Source organism: Kogia breviceps, chromosome 16, assembly GCF_026419965.1.
Source record: "Kogia breviceps isolate mKogBre1 chromosome 16, mKogBre1 haplotype 1, whole genome shotgun sequence".
Lineage (NCBI taxonomy): Eukaryota > Metazoa > Chordata > Mammalia > Artiodactyla > Physeteridae > Kogia > Kogia breviceps.
This window is the reverse complement of record NC_081325.1, coordinates 71050981-71070952: the sequence shown is the minus strand read 5'-3', so window position 1 is coordinate 71070952 and position 19972 is coordinate 71050981. Positions and strand designations below refer to the sequence as shown.

The following is a 19972-nucleotide window of genomic DNA, read 5'->3' as shown; positions in this document are numbered from 1 at the left end:
TTGAACTTGATTGTAGAGATGTTTCAGGATAGTAAGTGAATGTAAATAGACAGATTTAGACTCCTCATAAATTCAGTAACTACTAAAGATGTTTAGACACATAAGTGGCTAAGAAAGAACTCTTGAAATTTTTTTAAAATTGTGAAAATGCCAAGTAAAAAGTTATCCAAAATAACTAAAACTTTTTAATGAAAGAACTTTATTGTAACTTCCTAATGGAAATTTTTAAGTATTTCACACTTTCCTCCTTAAGTCAAATGTAACACAAAACAGCTGATTGCTGTGATTATGAATAGTAGTCACATAAATATGCTAGAATATATTCAGGGGCAAATGAGATAGGTATGAACATTTGCCCTCATTAATATTCACAGTATTTCATCTGCTACAAATACTCTTTGACCTAGGCCTAGCTTTCTAGAGGACAGAGGTGGCTTTTCTTCTTTGGAGTAATTATCATGCTCCTCAAGAATGTTTCTTCTTCTTACTTCAAGGTACATGACATTCTGATGGATTTAGATTGGGAATCAGCGAACATTTTCCTAAAGGGCCAGTTAGTAAATGTTGGAGGTTTTGGACCATGGGCACCATGCACTCTACTCAACTCTGCCACCGGAGCTGAAAGCAGCCACAGACAAAAGCAGCCAAAGGCCATGTGTAAGCAAATGCATATGTCTTTGTGCCAATAAAACTTTATTCACAAAATGGGCTGCGGGCTGATGGGCAGTTGTTTGCAGACCTCTAATTTAGATCAATAATTTTCCAACATATTTTGACATGGAATCCCTTCTGCAAGGGAAGTTTACATGCCAGCCCAGTCCATAACAGGGATCAAAGCAGAGTCGCTGTGGCCAAAAAGGAGGTATAGGGAATCGAGGTGCCCACCCCTTGGCCCCCCCCAGCCCGAGGCACTGCCGTAGAATTCCCAGGACTCAACTGAGCACAGATTGAAATCTGCGCACTGAATTTCCTACCAACGGAAGGAAATTCCTCTCTGAATTTCCTATCAATGGAAGGAAATTCCTCTCTGAATTTCCTATCAATGGAAGGAAATTCCTCTCTGAATTTCCTATCAATGGAAGACCACGCTCTTTATAAAGAAGCTGAAGAGCATCTCTTTGGAAAGCCAAAGCAGGAGTTCTCAAACTAGAGCACAAAGGGCCTGTTAAATAACAGATTGCTGGTACCTACCCCCTCCGTAACTGATGCAGTAGGTCTGGGGTGAGGGCCAAGAATCTGCGTGTCTAACAAGTTACCAGGTGATGCTGATATCCATCCCGGGGCCACATTTTAAGAGTCACTGGTCTAAGATTAAGAGGAAAATCTCATTTAACTGAACTCAGGCAGTAAATTATGAGCATCTACTAACTACAACAGGAACCACAGGGAAACAAAAGATAAGGAGTGCACAGTACCTCAAGCTGCCCTCCTAAAACAAGTAACTTTGATATAGAGTGGAAAAGGACAGTACCACCAAAAAAAGGGTGTCATTCGAAGGAGAAAGAGCACATCAGGTTTGAGGAACCAAGAAGGGGGTGGCATCCAAGACAGAACCTAATCAAGCGGCGGCATTTCAACAATCCAGACAGAGGAAAGAATGTGAGGAGAAAAGAAAACCACTGCAGGGGGGGGGGGATGTAATCAGGGAACAGCGTGTAGCCCAGTTCAGAAGGTAGGGCACGATAGTCAGTATGGAGAGGCCTACAGTAGGGCACCCCCAGAATTTCAGGATAAGGTCAGAAAAAGATCACCTTCTGAAATAAAAGACAGTAAAGACAATATTTAATACATTAAGCTAGTCATCCAAGAAGGTGATTCTATTTAGGAGAAGACATATAAATGTGTTACAGATGGAAACTAACTTCAGAACGGCGTTGAGACTAGACCAGAGGATATCAAAAAATCGGAAACATAAGAGACAAAGCAACCGCTACCAAACGCAGAGCCATGATGTGCCTGGTGTAGAGAAAGCAGAACAAACTAGAATTAGCCAGCCTGCTGTACTGTGAAGAACAGTATATGTCCCGAGCGGCCGAGAGAACCCTGGTGCTTTTGATAGTGTATTTCTCACTCTCAGTTAATATATTAACATTCTAACATTTTTTTTAGCTTGTTTAGTACAAGTCCATTTTGTAAAGCCTCATCATCTATAGAAGAACTCCAGAGAACTCTAAAAGAACTTATTAGGATGTATTTTTATACCCTCAAAGACAAGGACCAGCTTCTGTAACCCAGCAACATAGTATCATCCTGCAAGGCTCCTACTCCCTTGACATCTTTTAAATCCAACTGGTACGTGGAGGACAGCAGGGAAAGACCAATCCGTTCTTGCCTGCAATGATGCTAAGGAGTTTACGCTTTAAGCAAGCACTAGAGAGCTCCCAAAGTAAAAAGGGGTATATTAGCACCGCACGTCGAAAAAATTTATCCAGTCTTGTGTCTAATATGAACTGAAGAAAACCAGAGGACGAGGAAGACAGAATATGAAAGCACACTCCATCCAAGATGCATTAAGACACTGTAGTTAACTGGTAGCAATGGCCAGGGTGAGGGTATACATGAGTTATGTCAGGATAGGGCAGAGGTCGGTACAATATACAATAGTTACAATATCTACCAGAAGAATAAAAATGAAATACATGAATATTAGTGTAATTTTCAAGCTAGGTATTAAAAACAACTGAATCTAGACATCCTTGGTAGCTAAGTGAACCAAGAGTTTGAAGTTACTCAACTAATAATAATAATAACATAATAGTAATACAATAATAGGAAGTGAATAATAAGTGAACCAATAGTTTGAAGCTAACATTGGCAACTTCTGGCACAAATTTTTATTATGAGTAATTACATCTCTAAAAAAAAAACTTCAATTCACATTCATAGTCAAATCTGTTCATTTTGCCTTTATTCCATGAGTGAGCTCAGTTTACATTTCCTGAAGGCCTGCTGGAAATAAGCATGTCAATCAGCCAATAGGGAGTTAACGAAAGAAGCCTAGTCCCCAGGCAAACTTAAAGCCCGTTGTGGGAAACAGGCCTGATGTTCCTTAAAAATAATCTAAACACCAACAACAAAAGATACAAAGTATTTTTTTAAACGCACACTGACAGCTAGCAATGGTTTTCACTACTGAATAATATCGCAGAGACAAATGAGAAAAGCCTATCCCTGCAACTCTTTCTTCTACAATGAGAGGGAACAGAAAAGACTTCGGCTTGACACAGGTGATACTCTCCCAACTCTGAACACAATCAGAAGTCCCAGGGTCACACATGCAAGGTCAGGGGGCATCAAAGGGCTATTGAGGGCACTCCCTATGGTCAAGAAGATGGGCAGACACGCTAAAAAGGTGCAATGTAATATAAGGCTGCACGCTCCAAATGCTAAACAACAGATGCAAACAATCAGAACTACAGGAATTAAAAAGAAATCCGAGCATCAGAGATAAGGCAGGGCTTGCAAGGGACCATTGATTCTTTTTTTTTTTTTTTTTTTTTTTTTTTTTTTTTTTTTTGCGGTACGCGGGCCTCTCACTGTCGCGGCCTCTCCCATTGCGGAGCACAGGCTCCGGACGCGCAGGCTCAGCGGCCACGGCTCACGGGCCCAGCCGCTCCGCGGCACGTGGGATCTTCCCGGACCGGGGCACGAACCCGCGTCCCCTGCATCGGCAGGCGGACTCCCAACCACTGCGCCACCAGGGAAGCCCAAGGACCACTGATTCTTGAAGCGGAAGACAAGAATATTCCAAGGGGGAAGCAGATCAAATAAATATCCTTCAGGAAACACACATAGACAAAGAGACTGTGAGGAGTGAAGGGTTGTAATAGGGACAATGAACACAGGAATCAAGCTGGGAAAATATAGTATCGAAATTTCTTTAAAGAAATTACAGCAACCATTCCTTTCCCCTCCCCAAAAAGAGGGGGGAGGGAGAGAAGAGCTTGTTTATCCTATTACTCAAAGGAAAAGCACTGAGGTATGTTGGAAAGTATATTCTTTCTTAGTTTCTAATTGTCTGATCAACTACTGAGAGCGATTGTGTTGACAGCCTCACTGGAAACAAACAAACAAAATTACACACCATATAAAGCCGCCCGTCCCACGAAGACAGGCCCCCCTGCAAAGGCACACAGAGTTCAGTTAGGAAGAATAAAAGCTAACATTTATTGAGTCCTTAACTCTGTGTCAAAAAAGGTGTCAAGTGTATTACAAACATGTCTCCTTTTATCTTCACAGTGACCCCATGGGGTGGCTCAGTGAGTGTTTAAGTGCCTTGTTCAAGGTCACAAAGCCAGTATGTGCAGAAACCAGCATACGAAGTCCAAGTCTGCCTGACTCACAACCAACTTGATAGACGTGCTAAAGGGCAACAGAAATCTACCCTATTCTTTGTTCACGCCTTGATTTTGATAAGCGATACACCCTCTCTGCTGGCAGACTCCCTGCTTGACCAAACTTCAGTTAGGCATCTCCGAGCCCTCTCCTCAGCTAGGCTTGGATCTTGGGCTTCCGTGTCCATCCTTGCTGAATCCAGTTTTAGCAAAATTCCTGCTGAAATCAGTTTAGAGAGAACCACCCCCCGCCCCGACCCTGAATACCTAATCAAGGTCCTCACGGTTCACCCTTGGCCTGCCTGTTATGAGAATCCTGTTAGACCAATTTAGCAAGATTCCCCACAGCCCCACCTTGATGTCTCCTCTTAATAACTTTCCATCCACGGAACGGCTCACTTCGGGAGTTGCCTACAAGTGCCCAGCTGTCTTTGTTGTATTCAGGGTGGAGCCAGATCTCTCTCCCATATCCCAGTTCTGCGTTACAACAGTCTTCAGTAAAGTCTTCCTTACCCTTTTAACAAGTGTCAGAATAAAATTTTCTTTAACACTGTATTGTAGGTTTCTGATTGTAAAGTCAAAAGATGACTGTGAAATTTTAAGAATGGAAATTGTCAGATAATGCAAATTATTTAACTAGCGCATAACTAAAACAATCCTTAGGATCGACTCCAAAACTCTGTTATAATCAAGACGCTTCTAAAATAGAACTTTGTCCCTTTCATAGTCCATTGTCCTGTTGTTATATGTTATTATGCAGGTCTGACATCAACTATTCTAAAATCTTTGCATTCCCTTTTAGAAAGAGGAACTGCAAATTCCATGCCGCTTCCTGAAAGGGTTTTAGTAGCAGGCAAGTAAGTGCATACGCGCGCGTGCACACGCGCGCACACACAAACACACACACACAAACACCATGGACCCAAAGAATACAATGTGTTAAAGTAGTGTTTATGACATGCCTTGAAGCTTTAAAACTTCTTCATGCAAAGATGAAGAGTTAAAATATTAAACTGCATATTGAAAAGTGCCCTACATGTTACTATTATCTATTATGATTTCCCCTTGGATAAAGAGTGATAGACTGTATTTAGGATTTACATCATGTGCCATGAATCAAAACCAATCTTCAAGATGGATCCTAAAGCGTGTGTGTGTGTGTGTGTGTGTGTGTGTGTGTGTGTGTGTGTAAATCTTCTACACGTTTACTTACCAGTTTCTCCAGCTGTTTTATTCTTCCCATGAGGCTTATATAGAACATACGAGCACCCTTTTACGTGGAAGTGGTCGTTAATTTGTCTAAACCATCTGAAAATGACAAGAAGACTCGCTCATAGCAACAGTTCCATAACAAAGAAGGCACTATTCCAATTCCAGAGAAATTCAGGCAGACCCCAAGTCTGGCATATCTGCCAGAGGCTGGGCCCAAACAGTTGGATGCATGGTTTACTATCAATGCACATCTACAGCATTATTATTTTGCAGAACTAGAAATAAGGTATTGCTTCTAAGCGAGGGCTTCTTACCTCATAAGTGTCGTATTTCCAGTGAAAGGGCCAAACCTAATATCCTCAAACGGGGGTTGAAAACCCAAAATATGTAAAGCTTCTTCTTGGGTGATAGCTGGAAGACTACAAAAGAAATATTGCCTTTCATTTCACAATTCAAATCATATGCAAATATAACCTGTCTCAATGTTACTGTGTCTATCTGCTTTGCAAACAATTTTGTAGTATTTTTCATTTTTATTTTATCAAAAATAATGCATGCACATATTTTTAGCTAAAAGGCTTAAAACAAAATATGGCAGTTTTTCCCCAATTTATAAAAATCTGTTCTTAAAAATCTTCCATTATAGAAAAAGCAACACCAAATAACTTTTGAATTTGGAGTTGAGGGATACCACTAAATTAACATACTTACTTTCCAGCTCCCATTGTGCTATATAAGAAATTCCAACAAGAAATTAATGAGGAGATACCACAAGAAGTCTTATACTGTGGTCGGCTTATGCAGTACCTGAGAAAATAAAAGACTGTTTTCATTTGAATGAATACAAAATATGCATACAGAGATAGAACACTCATGGCGACTGAGTATGTTACATAATGAAAACTTTGATCATTGAAACCACCAGTGTAAAATCTTTATTCATTTAAAGTATTTTCATACTTATTCAACACATTATAAATGCATAATGACAATAAATCATGTATTTTAAGAATGATGGCTAAGTATGACTAACTATTATTTGAAGCGGATGTTACCCAAGCCAATGGAAAAAAAATAAAGATATATAAATTTAGACACCAACTATTAAAATTTCGATGTAAACTCCTAGTTGAGCTACACATATGATTATCTGCAACTTCAGTTGTAGTTCTTTATACAGTCTGGATATTAACCCCTTATCAGATATGTGATCTGCAAATGTTTTCTCCCACCTTGTAGGCTGCCTTTTCACTTTGTTGATTATTTCCTTTGACACACAGAAGTGTTTAAGTTTGATGTAGTCCCATTGGTTTATTTTTTCTTTTGTTACCTGTGCTTTTGGCATCATACCCCAGAAATCACTGCCAAATCCAATGTCATGAAGCTTTTCCCCTATGTTTTCTTCTAGGACTTTTATAGTTTTAGGTCCTACATTTATGTCTTTAATTGATTTTGAGTTATTTTTTGTGTATAATGTGAAGAAAAGGTCTTAAAAGACCTTTTAAGAGGTCTTTTAAGGTATCCCTCATTCTTTCACATGTGGGTATCCACTTTTCCCAGCACCATTTTCTGAAGAGACTGTCCCTTCCCCAACCTGTGGTCTGAGCACCCGTGCAGAAGATTATTTGCCTGTTTACATGAATGTCCATTTCTGAGCTCTATTCTGTTCCAATGGTCTATATGACTGTCTTTATGCCAGTACCACACTGTCTTAGTTACTGTAGCTTTGTAATATGTTTTGAAATCAGGAAGTGTGTGACCTGTGTTGCCCTCCTGCAATCACCACCTTCCCTGTAATTCACTAGAGGCAGTATCCTCAGCTGGTATCTAGGAGATAAGCTGGAATCTTGGTGGCAATCAGCACAATGTTTCCTTCTGCAACCTTCTCTGCATTTCTGTAGTGCTAATCTGGATCTCCACAAAGAACTCAGATTCTTCCCCACTGACTCAGTGGCTCATACCCTTAGATCTAACCAAAGAGCCACCAAACAGTTTGGGGTCATCCATGAACTTTAAAGAAATCTGCATTGTTGGAGGCCAGCAGTAATCTGTTAGTTCTTGGCATCTCCTTTCTGTTAGTCCAGAATGCACAGGATTTGAAAAATGTATTAGAGCCTATGTTTTGGGGATGATGCTATTTCAGGGAAGATAGAGGTTTCCACATTTTTCATTTTGCTGTTATTATTTTCATGGGTTTGAGGGAAGGAGTGGAGTAAAAAGACCTTACTCTGTCATATTTCAATCTCCCTCTTCCATCTTAAACATTTCTTCACAAATCCTTGGGATCAACCCTAGGCACTTTTAAGATTTTTCACATTTTTTCATCAATCCAAACTTGTTTACTGGTCTTGTTCATGACCAGCTTAAAACTTTTACCGACATTCTACTATCTTCTCTATGGGTCTTTCCATTCCATCTCTAATCTTGTAATATACTCTGGGAAATAAGCTTGTCATCCTGGTAATTTTTCCCCCTCGGTTATTTCTCCTATCTGTCCTTCCTCATCCAAGTCTTTATGTCCTCACATATTATACTATTAAATATAATTACTCACATATGTGGTTATAACAAATCTTAAGTCTAAGGGATTCAGAGCAAAATGTGCAAAGCCTCTCTCCAAAAAAACTGAAATTAATGTTTTCGATTTGTGTCTCTTCTCCAATACACTCTACATATGAACTATTGATACTACCAATTTATCTTTGTAAAATATCCTTTTGTTAAGAAATCATCAATGGCTTATCTCTACTCCAGAAAATAAATCTAAATCCTTAGCCTGATATCCAAGAACCAGATCGTGACATGTGTTATAAAGAAAGAACATGGGGACTTCCCTGGTGGCGCAGTGGTTAAGAATCCGCCTGCCAATGCAGGGGACATGAGTTCAAGCCCTGCTCCGGGAAGATCCCACATGCCACGGAGCAACTAAGCCTGTGCCCACAGCTACTGAGCCTGCACTCTAAAGCCCATGAGCCACAACTACTGAGCCCGTGTGCCACAACTACTGAAGCCTGCGTGCCTAGAGCTCTTGCTCTGCAACAAGAGAAGCCACCGCAATGAGAAGCCCGCACACTGCAACAAAGAGTAGCCCCCACTCGCCACAACTAGAGAAAGCCTGCGTGCAGCAATGAAGACCCAATGCAGCCAATAATTAATTAATTAATTCTTTTTAAAAAAAGAAAGAACGAACATGGACTTTGGAGTCTAACTCTCTTCATTTTCAATACCACATCTGCGTATTTGCCATGTGACGTTGAGTAAGTTTCTTAGCTTCTCTGAGCCTCGCTCCAGACAGGCTGATCTACTCTTCATTACCAACCTGCCAGACACTTTCCCACCATCTGTTCAAAGACCTTTAGACCCTCCATCCCCTCAGATTTCCTCTCTTAAGACCCAGCTCCTCAGCGAAGCCTTTCGGTGATCATTACCGCCTCTCGTGTTGGTTGTTTACTCCCACCCATCATCTGACAAATTTCCTGAGATATTTTACATTTTCCACTGTTCTCAACTAGATTGGAGAACAAACACCCGTTTTGTACATCTCTGTATCCTCAGCCCACAGTAACTGGTCCAATATTTATTAAATAAGTGAAAAAAATCTAATATTTCTAAAGCCTCACAAAAAAGGATTTTTAAAACCTCAAATTATAGATCAGTAATATTTAAAAGCTATCGCAAATTAAACATCTTTTTCTTTAGAATAGGAACTGTATGTTAAGGTCACCAAATAGCCCTGGTTGGTAAGTGAAAGATCTTCTTATTTAAAGAATGCCAGTTAGTAAAGGCAGAAGAAATTATAGAATTTTGAAATTTCACCATTTTATAATAGGATTCAGGCAGGGGTCATTAATGGGTCTGGCTGAAACCACTAGGTGAAAAGTTGATGGTTACCTAGATGTTAACCCAGTGCCACCGTCACCCCACTGGTTACTTGATGGTTCCAGAAGAATAAAGGGAACTTGACAATGTGGGCTAAGGCTGTTGCCACCTCCTTAATCCAGTAATCACTCTTAGGATCTCTAATATCAGATGGCCAGACACCATGTACCTTCTGATGGGATATAAGGATGAAGGCCACAGGGTCACCTAGGCAGTATTCTTGCCCAAAATGTTCAACCAGAATCTAATCAAGTCTTTATAACTAACTTCCGGTTTATAAGGACTGAGGTTATATGAGTAATTTAGACCACCAGCAGGAAAGGAATCACACAAATTGAGGAAGAATCAGACGGGGAATGTTCTAGTTAAAAAGAGATTTATGGGCCACACACAACAAGCAAACACAATATGTGGTTCACGGTGAGTCCCACTCTGAACAACCAAGTGTGAAGACATTTTCGGAAAAATCTGGGAAATCTGAATTTAGCCTGGAATTGAGATGCTAAGGAAATATTGTTAAGTTCATTAGGTATGACAATAGTAATGTGGTTAGGTAAAAAAAAAGGTAAATTTTTAGAGATTACCATCGTCTGAGGTCTAATACTTTCCGCTGCTTAATATCTTCAAGAGGAGAATATTGAGTCCACTCCCTTTGATGTCTTCTTCCTTTCTTGTCTGAAGTTTTTTTCTTGGAAATTTGCTTCTTTCCATTGCCTAGAATACAAGAGTATAAAATGAAGTCAAATGAGGTAAGATGCCAAGGCAATACAATTAATTATGTAATAAAATATAAAAGCAACTAGGTCTGAAAATGTTATTTGCAAACACATTGAAGAAATACATGTATCTTCAAGAATACGCCCCTGCCTTAAAGAGAGAGAGAGAGAGAGAGAGAATAAAAACACATTTAAACAACCATGAATATTATTTCCTATCAGGTTCTTATATTCCAATTCCTGAGCTAGTTACTTAGCTAGCAAAAGAATCAATCACAAAATGTTTTGCCACATCTAGAAAATAAAATTACCAATAGTAAAATATTTAACTAGACCACTTTCCAGAAAATGAATCCTTTCTATAAAACAATAAAGCCACATTAATGTAACTCCGTTGAGACAGTAAAAGCAGTAGAGCCAGTAATCCGATGATGTGATATTTAAAAATAGTTCCAGGCCTACAGAGACCACAAAATGGATTAAGAATGATGCATATAAGTACATTATTAAAATACAACTTTAGCACCAGGAGCCAGAATGGAAAACAAAGTCTCCTTTCTGTGTGCAAGTATGTACACCACATGTGTGGGCACGTGCACACACACACACACACACACACACACCCCACACACATTCTCCAAAAGACACACAAGACAAATAACAGTGGTTACCTACAAGGGGAGGGGAAATTGGGAGCCACACAAAAGGGGAGGTAAAAGTGAAAGTGAGACTTTACACTCTTTAATTTTTATACTTTTTTACTTCCATCTAATGGATCACCCAGTCAAAAATTATATAAATTAAAATATTATTAAATAACATCCAAGCCTCATTTCACTAAAACACCATTAACATTTCAGATAGCTGCGTGCACTTGAAAACCTCTCACACATATCATATTTTAAACAAAATAAATCTGTAACAAAAATTAAATAAAAGCTAATATTTCATTTTTATAGTTAGTCATAAATTATAAAACATAGATTATATAGATATATGCCTAGAAAACAAACATGGAAAAGGATCCATTTTATTCATTCTACAATGAAACAATTTAGTGCCCAAAACCAGCTGGAACCAACAAGGACCTACTGTATAGCACATGGAACTATATTTAATATTTTGTAATAACCTATTAAGGAAAAAGAATCTGAAAAAAAAAATATATATATATATATATATATACACATGTGTATAACTGAATCACTGTGCTGTATGCCTGAAACATGACATAGTAAATCAACTATACTCCAACATTAAAAAAAACCCAGCTGGACCTCAGAAACTGTTGTTACACCGGGAACTTCTCTAATTTTTGTAAAATGGCGTAATACTGAACACTAGAAAAATCAAGAAACAAGGATTCTTTTCCCCCTTCCCTTTGGTTATTCTTCCTAAGTCTTCACAGAAACACAAAGTTTCTCCCAGAACTGGGCAACCACTTGCAAACATGAGCAACATCTCATTCTGACAAATTTCTTTCACTAATAAAATAAATCTTAGCGAGTGAGAAGATGGAAAATCTACTTACCACCATTTCTTGAGCTGTCTTCACTGTCCAATAATGACTTAATTCCCTAAGGAGTTTTCCAGACACTTAGATTTTTAGTGGCTAGTGAAGCACGTAACCTGTGACCTCAGCAGCTCATAGGGTCATCTGTACGCACGTACAGTCCTCAAAGACTCACCTAAGCCTGCCCTCTGTTCTCTTCTAGCTTACTCCCATGAACCCTGGGATTAAAACAAAAGTATATAGGGTCCAAATGAACACCACAGAGAGCGGTCCCCCAGTCAATCTGAGGAAGGAAGCTCTGTCAAAGTGGAAGCCACATTGCAGAGGGGAGCATAAAAGAGCAATGCCTGAACATTTCTACCTCCCCGTCAGGTCAACTCCAGTAACCACTGCCCCCTGCCCCTTGTTATTGCCATATTCCTTTTTCCATCCCTCACCCTGCTCACAACATACCCATTTAGCTCCCAAGCCAAAAATACACACACACACACACACACACACACACACACACACACCAGACTGGCTTTTAGAGAAAGGTACCAGGATAGCAAATAAAAATAGAATACTCACCATCTTTTTGACTTAAATAACCACAGGACAGAGTTCCAGGCATTTACCATCATTAGAACGTGAGGTTGGGGGGACTCCCAGAAATAAGAGGGCCAGAGAAGGGAAGAAGCCAAATTTGACCCAAATCTTAGGCTGACCTTTAAACAGTGCATGCACAGAGCAGAGCCCAAATAGTACAGCTAAGGCTGAAAGAATTGAACTGAGATTTGACATGTCCTCAGAGGACAGAATTTGCAGCTTTAGTCCAACCAAATTAATTGCCTCTAAAATTTTAAAAACAAACAAACAAATAAAACACTCTTTGGGGGACTATATCAGAATCCAAAATCACCATAACATTTCCACCATCATGAATACAATCCAAAAGTACTGAACACGTGAGAAGACTGAAATATGTGACACATTCTCAAGAAAAAACGTAAGATCAACTCTGAGATGACCAGCAGGTTAAGATTTTAAAGTGGGTGTTATAACTATGCTCTATGAGATGAGATGGACAAAGGTGCTCTAGCGATGAATGAAAAGACAGCAAACCCAAGAAACTATTTTTTAATGTAAATTCTAGAACTAAAGTAAACAATATCTGAAATAAACAATTCACAGAATATACTTGACAGCTATCTTTAAGAGACAAACTTTAAATTTAAAAAGACACGGGTTGAAAATAAACAGACAGGGCTTCCCTGGTGGCGCAGTGGTTGAGAATCCGCCTGTGGATGCAGGGGACACGGGTTCGTGCCCCGGTCCGGGAAGATCCCACGTGCCGCGGAGCGGCTGGGCCCGTGAGCCATGGCCGCTGCGCCTGCGCGTCCGGAGCCTGTGCTCTGCAACGGGAGAGGCCGCAGCAGTGAGAGGCCCGTGTACCGCAAAAAAAAAAAAAAAAGAAAAAGAAAGAAAAAAATTTGTTCAAAGCTCTCAAAGTGCAAAGGTTATGTTTGAAGTTTCCAGTGGCAACATATTAGTGAACTAAATGTCCTACACCCAGGGTTATTTTTTTAACTATGTTGACAAACAACATGATAGCAATGCGCCTTGTTTGGTATCATAAAAAGAAAATCTGTTTGACAGCAAGTTTAAACAAGATATATTGCTTGTTTTCTCCTTATTTTCACATGAGAACATCATGGCTCCTTCCTTACCTGATTTGTGTTTCAGATTGGTGGTCACTCCATCAAATTCAGATTTGTCAATTTCCCACGCAAGAGGTAGCTTGCCCAGGCTGTTGGATAAGTTTTCCAAGCTGTTTTCTTCATTGTAGATGATTTCCGATGTACTGGTCGGGATGCCAATGTATCTTGAGGAATTATTTCCAGCAGATAAAGAGACACTATCGGGGAGGCAAGAAGAGCGGTTTGGATTTGGAGTTTTGTAGATTGAGGTCGCCTGGTTGAGAAAGGCATAGTCTGAACAGATGGCATAAATTTTCTCCCGAGTGTGGGTCACTGGACAGCTCCATGGATAATGACCATCTCCTTTGGGACCCAAGGGTTCTCCCGAGGCACGAGTGCAGAAAGATTGTACGGCACCTTGTAGATCCTCTTCGGGAGACCTGCTCTCAGATTTGCACTCACCATTTCCAGAATCATTTGTCCTTTCTGCTTCTGCAACGTTAGGCATTGAATGCAACTATAAAAGTTCTGTTATGAGGAAGAGGTTGCAACTCTTTCTATTCCTTGAAAAAGAGCTGTGACAATTGTTTACAGCATTGTACAAAATCGTGAGCGCTGCAAAAATGGGCTCCTAAGAAAAGAGGGAAGAGAAAGAAAGATCAATAATCCACTAGACACTACAAAAACACTAAAAAATATTTTAAGTGTTTCATATGCCTTCATTCAATAAATATTTATTTTACAACTACCATATGCTTAAATCATGATCACTGACCATCTGTCTTGTTAAAAATTATTTTTAAACAATGCTTTAGGATAATAAAAAAGACAAGTAACTCAATTTAAAGACGGGAAAAATATCTGAATAGTCATTTCTCCAAAGACGGTGTAGAAATAGTCAAGAAATGCAGAAAAAGATGTTTGGCATCAATAGCCATCATGGAAGTGCAGACAAAAACCACAATAAGATACCACCTCACATTGCCCAGGGTGACTCGAATCAAACAGACTAACAATAAGGATCGAACAGGATGTGGAGAAATTGGAACCCTCATACACTGCTGGTGGGAATGCAAAGTGGTCCAGTGACTTTGGAAAACAGGTCCTTAAACATTTTACGTAGAGTTACCATATGATCCAGCAATTTCACTCCTAGGAATATATCTAAGAGAAATGAAGACATATGTCCACAATATGTTCATAGCAGCACGACTTGGAATAGCTAAAAAATGGAAACAACCCGATGTCCATCACTAGATGACTGGATAAATAAGATGTAGTCTATCCATACAATGGGACGTTATTGAGCAATGAGAAGAAATGAAGTACTGATCCACGTTACAACATGGGCGAACCTTGAAAGCATTATGCTGAGTGAAAGAAGCCAGTTACAAAGGACCAGAAAGTGTTTAACTCCACTGCCATGAAATGTTCAGAATAGGCAAATCTATAGCAACAAAAATTAGACTAGTGGTTACCTAGGGCTGGGAGGTAAAAGGGGATTGGGAGTGATGGGGTTTCTTTTTGGAGTAATGGAAATATTCTCTAACTGACTGTGATGATGAATGCACAACTTTGTGAATGTACTGAAAGCCATTGAACTGTACACTTTAAAGAGGTGAATTGCATGGTGTATGAATTATATCTCACCACAATCAATTATAGCTAGTAGTAATTAACTTCTGATCAGTCTCAGGAAAAACTGAGTTTCAAGTGTACGCCAATGCCTTTGCGGAAGTAAACAAAGAAAAGTTTAATAGCAACCAAGGGCATCTGAGGAAGCTGAAGATTTATACAAAAGGAAGACCTCGGTGAATCAAACCATAATAGGCGGTGTGGGAGGCCCCCTGAAGCAGGTGCCGGGCAGGGTGAGCCCACTTCCCAGGGCTCCCACAATGGAGCAGCACTTAATAGATAAAACCCACCCTCGGTAAAAAAAAAAAAAAAAAAAAAAAAAAAAAAAAAAAAAAACCCACCCTCGGTAACCAGTTTGACTTTGACCGGTTAATCTCTCTGCCCATTCGCTTACTTAAAAATTTAGAAGTGAGAATCATTTTCCCAGGTTACAGGAAGATGATTATATAAAACCCATCCTACAAATACTGAATAACAAAAACCTATCACCGGGCTTCCCTGGTGGCGCAGTGGTTGAGAGTCCGCCTGCCGATGCAGGGGACATGGGTTCGTGCCCCGGTCCGGGAAGATCCCACGTGCCGCGGAGCGGCTGGGCCCGTGAGCCGTGGCCGCTGCGCCTGCGCGTCTGGAGCCTGTGCCCCGCAACGGGAGAGGCCACAGCAGTGAGAGGCCCGCGTTACCTCAAAAACAAAACAAACAAACAAAAAATCTATGACTAAGGCAATAAGAAATAACAGAAGATGATTCCCAGGGACCTGGAGTCTGTGAGGAGAAACCAGTAAAGGCACTGCATGTCCTTCGTGGAATTTATGGACCAGAGCTCCATACAAGAGGACTACACATGTCCTAGGAAAGATTTTATTTTCTTCCTTTTGAAGGAATGCTTCCTCTCTAGTCAAACCTTCAGGCAGTGATTTTTTTAGGACTCTGTGCAGAGTTTATAGTTATTTGCAGGCTTGGTGGGAGCTTCACCACCAAACATGGAACCTTCAGTGGTTTCACTTTGGAAACTTTCCTTTGCTTTTTGGTCAAGGAGTAGATAGAGTGGATCTCTAGACAGGAAGCTTTGATGCTTTCCTCCTTCTTCCTCATTTCCGGATGTGATGGTGATGGTGGAGGAAGATTCGATGAGAAGCTCCGTTTGTACAGGTCAAACTCTGGGCTTCTCTGATTCCTAACAGATGCCCTAGCAAAGCATTTTCTTTTTTTTTTTTTTTTTTTTTAATTTTACTGAAGTATAGTCGATTTACAATGTTGTGTTAATTTCTGCTGTACAGCAAAGTGACTCAGATAGATATATATGTCTATATCCTTTTTCATATTCTTTTCCATTATTGTTTATCACAGGATATTGAATATAGTTCCCTGGTAGCAAAGCATTTTCTACTTCTTTTCTGTTATCCTCATGCCTTTCACTAAAAGCCAGAGGGGTAGATAGAGGGAGGTCTTATTTCTGGCATTGGGGTTGCGTGGGTGGGTTGCAGTAGGGTGGGGCATGAAACAGAGCATGTGGTCATGGTGAGGTGCAGTGGACAGAGCCTGATGGGGTTGGGCTTCCCTGGTGGCGCAGTGGTTGAGAGTCCGCCTGCCGATACAGGGGACGTGGGTTCGTGCCCCGGTCCGGGAGGATCCCACGTGGGCCCGTGAGCCACGGCCGCTGAGCCTGCGCGTCCGGAGCCTGTGCTCCGCAACGGGAGAGGCCACAGAGGCCCACGTGCCGCAAAAATAAATAAATAAAAATAATAATAATTTTTTAAAAAGCCTGAGGGGGCTAGTCTGGTGAGGGGAGACAGAAATGTTCCAGGCCCTGCCCTGTTATCTCTTCATCTCAGGCTTAGCTTCTTCTTTGACAGAGCTTCCTGCCTCGCATTAAATAGAATTTTGCCTGTGGTACCAACGCTCTGTGCAGCTGCCTGGGGATGTTTGAAGGATGCTGACTTGGAACATATATAGGAGAACATTCTCATCAGAAACCTAGGGAAAGGGAAGTCACTGCATTTGTGTATAAAAGGTAGGGCGGAGCTTCCTGGAAGCTCAAGACAAGAAAAAACATAGCACTTGATTAATAAAAAGTTTAACAGTCTGGTTTTGCTTGTTTGTGTCTGGAGTTTGTTTGCCTTTAAATAATGTTCACTAACAAGACTGATCTCTTTGGTTGCACTTTCACCAAAAAAAAAAAAAAAAAAAAAGCAAAGATCATAAACAAAAGTGCATACTGATTGTCAATAAAAGCTAATAGTAAACTTGGAGTGGTATGAAAACGTTCTCATTTGAACCACTGCTTATGGAAACTTCTCTTTGAAAAATTGTGTCATATTTATACATTTTTCACCTGAGCGAAACAAATTACGGAAAAAGATTGCAAAATAGCAAAAGATATCACACTGAAGAGGAAAATTATCCAAACCCCATGACCTAAACACTGCTGATGTTGATTTCCTTTCCTTATTATCTGTCTGACCCATGCCTTTTCTCCCCACGACAGCGACAGTTCCATGAGGCCAAGCTGGTGTTATTGTGTCCTCAGGGTTCCTCACAAGTGAACTAAGCACAAGTTACTACTGATTACAGAATCATTATGGAGGTCAATTACTGTTTTAGGTTGCAATTACAGCCTCAGGAAATGCCAAGGTACAGAGGGGCAGTTTGTCCCTCATGGTTTTGTCACATCTTGTATCTCCTTTTGTCCCTATTTTAATAAACCATTTCCACTCCTAGTTCCCTGCCCGCTCCTGTGCATTGACATTTCTAACCTGACCTGTTCATAGATATTGGAAAGTAAAGTTTGTACACGTATATGATCATATAACTCCCCTGCCTAAAACCCTCTGCTCTTAGGACAGGCAGCCAGCTCCTTACCTGGATGTGATCTCTCTCTTTACCTCCACCTCACTCTCCTCTCCCCACGGACCACCTTTCCCTTCTCTGAATGCCGTCTACTCCTTCTTCCCCACCTTTATTTAGTTAATTCCCATTATCCTTCAGATGTCAGCTCAAATGTCACTTTCTGGGGAAATGACTTCTTTGCTCCTCCAGCCAAGCCGGGTCACCCTGTAGAGACTCAGTACCTCGTTCACAGGTCTTACCAGGGTGCAATTCTACATTGTGTGTTAGTGTGTTTACATGATGAATGTCTGTCTCCTGCAAGTCTGGTTTTCCTGCCTACTGTATCCCCAGGGCAATTTGTAGAAGTCTCATCAACAGATATTTTTAAGTCCCTGCACCATGCTGGGTATTAGTGTAAGCCGGGGAGTAGGAGCCTAGATTCAGGAGCCACCAGGAGTGGCCTTAGCAATCAAGAGCTGGAGTTCTAGCCAAGGGCACTCTTTTTCTCCTTCCTGGTTCTCATCTGTGAGAACTGAGGTTCCCTAATCCAGTAAACGAGGTCACGCTGTATGAAGATTTACTAATAAAAGTGATTGCAGGACCTAAGCTCAATGACTTAATGATTTATTCATAAAATCATTTCACAAGCAACAGAAGTACTGTTTAACTCGGTGCAAAAGAAATTTTATAAAATGTCCAGCTTTAAATGCACCGCTGGAGTAATGATTTTTAAGTCCCTGGAAGGAACTGCTCTGTAAACTAAACATTTGTAAATCCAATGTTCATGGCCTGGGTTACACTCTCTTTTCTGGTTGGATTCTTAAATCCTTATTTTTAAGCATCAAGTTTGCTTAGAGAACTAAACATCTTAAAAAGTCTCTTCAGTAAAGCCTTCCACGTATGACAACTATTATGATCTGTATTCTGCACGGAAGGCCGCTGAGACTCAGGGGCAGGTAAGGACTTTCTAAGGATGGAATATTCTTCCGAGAGCCAGACGCACTAAGCCTCAGCAGGTCTGATCTCGGTCCTTCCACTCCAGACCCTTCCCCACGCCCCTTCCGCGGTCAGACCTGAGCCCCTTCCCAGGCAGGGGCGCCGGCCTCCGAAGGATACCTGGGGTCCTCCCGCACTCCGGCCAGCGTCGAGCCCAGGCTCCCGGGCAGGCGAGCGGAGGGCCCTCCGCCCTTCTCTGCGAAGCTCGCGGCGCCTGTAGGCCCCCAGGATGGAGGCGACAATCGCGCAGGCCCGTCCCCGCCGCGCGGAGCCGCTGTGTGCGGAGGCGGCGCGGGCGGAGAGGAAGGAGCGCGGCTGCGCCCCCTGCCCGCGCCGCTCCGCGGTCCCGGCGCCTTCGAGGGCCGCGCGTCCCTGGTCCCGGCAGCGAGGCCTCCGGGCCCCTCCTCCCGCCCTCCGCCCGGCGGGAAGCCGGAGTTCTCGGCGACTGGGAGCGGGCAGAGGCCGGCGGGGTCTCCGCCTCCTACCCGCCCGGGGGGGAATGGGACGCGGGCAGATCACTGCTCCCGGGAGAAGAGGGAGCCCCCGATTCGAGCTTTTGAATGCACGAGTTGATAGCATTACTAATGACAATTGCCGAAAAGGAAACAGTAAAGAAAACCCCCGCCCAGGCCCGCTTTGGGTGGCGGTTCCACCGGCCCATCAGAGTTGGGGGGGGGGGGGCAGCTGAAAAGGTCGAGAGAAGGGGGGAAGGGAAGGAGGAGGCTCCCGGTACGATTTCGGAGCTGACCGTGACCCCTCCTGCGACCGCGCTGGTCCCGGGCAGGCGTGCAGGGCCAAGGGGACGGCCGCCGCGCGTTCCGGTCCCGGGCCCTGCCGAGCGTGGCGTGGAGACTGCCGCCGGGAGGGAGCCACCGGTATCCCCGCGGCCCCTCCAAATCGGGCTTTGTTCCCGAGAGGACTCGTCCTTTCTCTCCCGGACCCTTCCCTCCACCCTGCGGCCCAGCTCTTCACCCCACTTCCTCCCCGGAGGACGGCTCCCCACGCATTAGCGTCCACTCGGATGGCCACCGGCCACCGGAGAGGCCAGGGCCCCCCGGCGCGCAGGCTGCGTTGGCGACGCAGAGAGCAGGTGGGCGGCGGCAGGCCTGGCCCGCGGCGCTCCAGTGCCCGGCGGAGGGCACAGCGCAAGGTCGCCGGCGGCCACCTCGGCCCCTGCCCACA

General features: G+C 42.3%; 1 protein-coding gene across 5 annotated transcripts in view; it reads right to left on the bottom strand.

The window, feature by feature from the left end:
- Positions 1-19972, bottom strand: part of BIVM (basic, immunoglobulin-like variable motif containing) — a 36236-nt gene that overhangs the window by 7846 nt on the left and 8418 nt on the right. For 3 of the 5 annotated variants that reach the window (XM_067016981.1, XM_067016980.1, XM_059042385.2), the window contains 5 exons: positions 13364-13964; positions 10010-10139; positions 6258-6353; positions 5861-5965; positions 5548-5642 (listed from right to left, as the gene is read on the bottom strand). In XM_067016981.1, coding sequence (XP_066873082.1) covers positions 5548-5642; positions 5861-5965; positions 6258-6353; positions 10010-10139; positions 13364-13841 — 904 coding nt within the window. In that variant the 5' untranslated portion in view covers positions 13842-13964. Of the gene's footprint in view, positions 1-5547; positions 5643-5860; positions 5966-6257; positions 6354-10009; positions 10140-13363; positions 13965-18910; positions 19950-19972 lie in introns of those variants that run through there. The other 2 variants (XM_067016982.1, XM_059042383.2) reach the window with 2 other exon arrangements.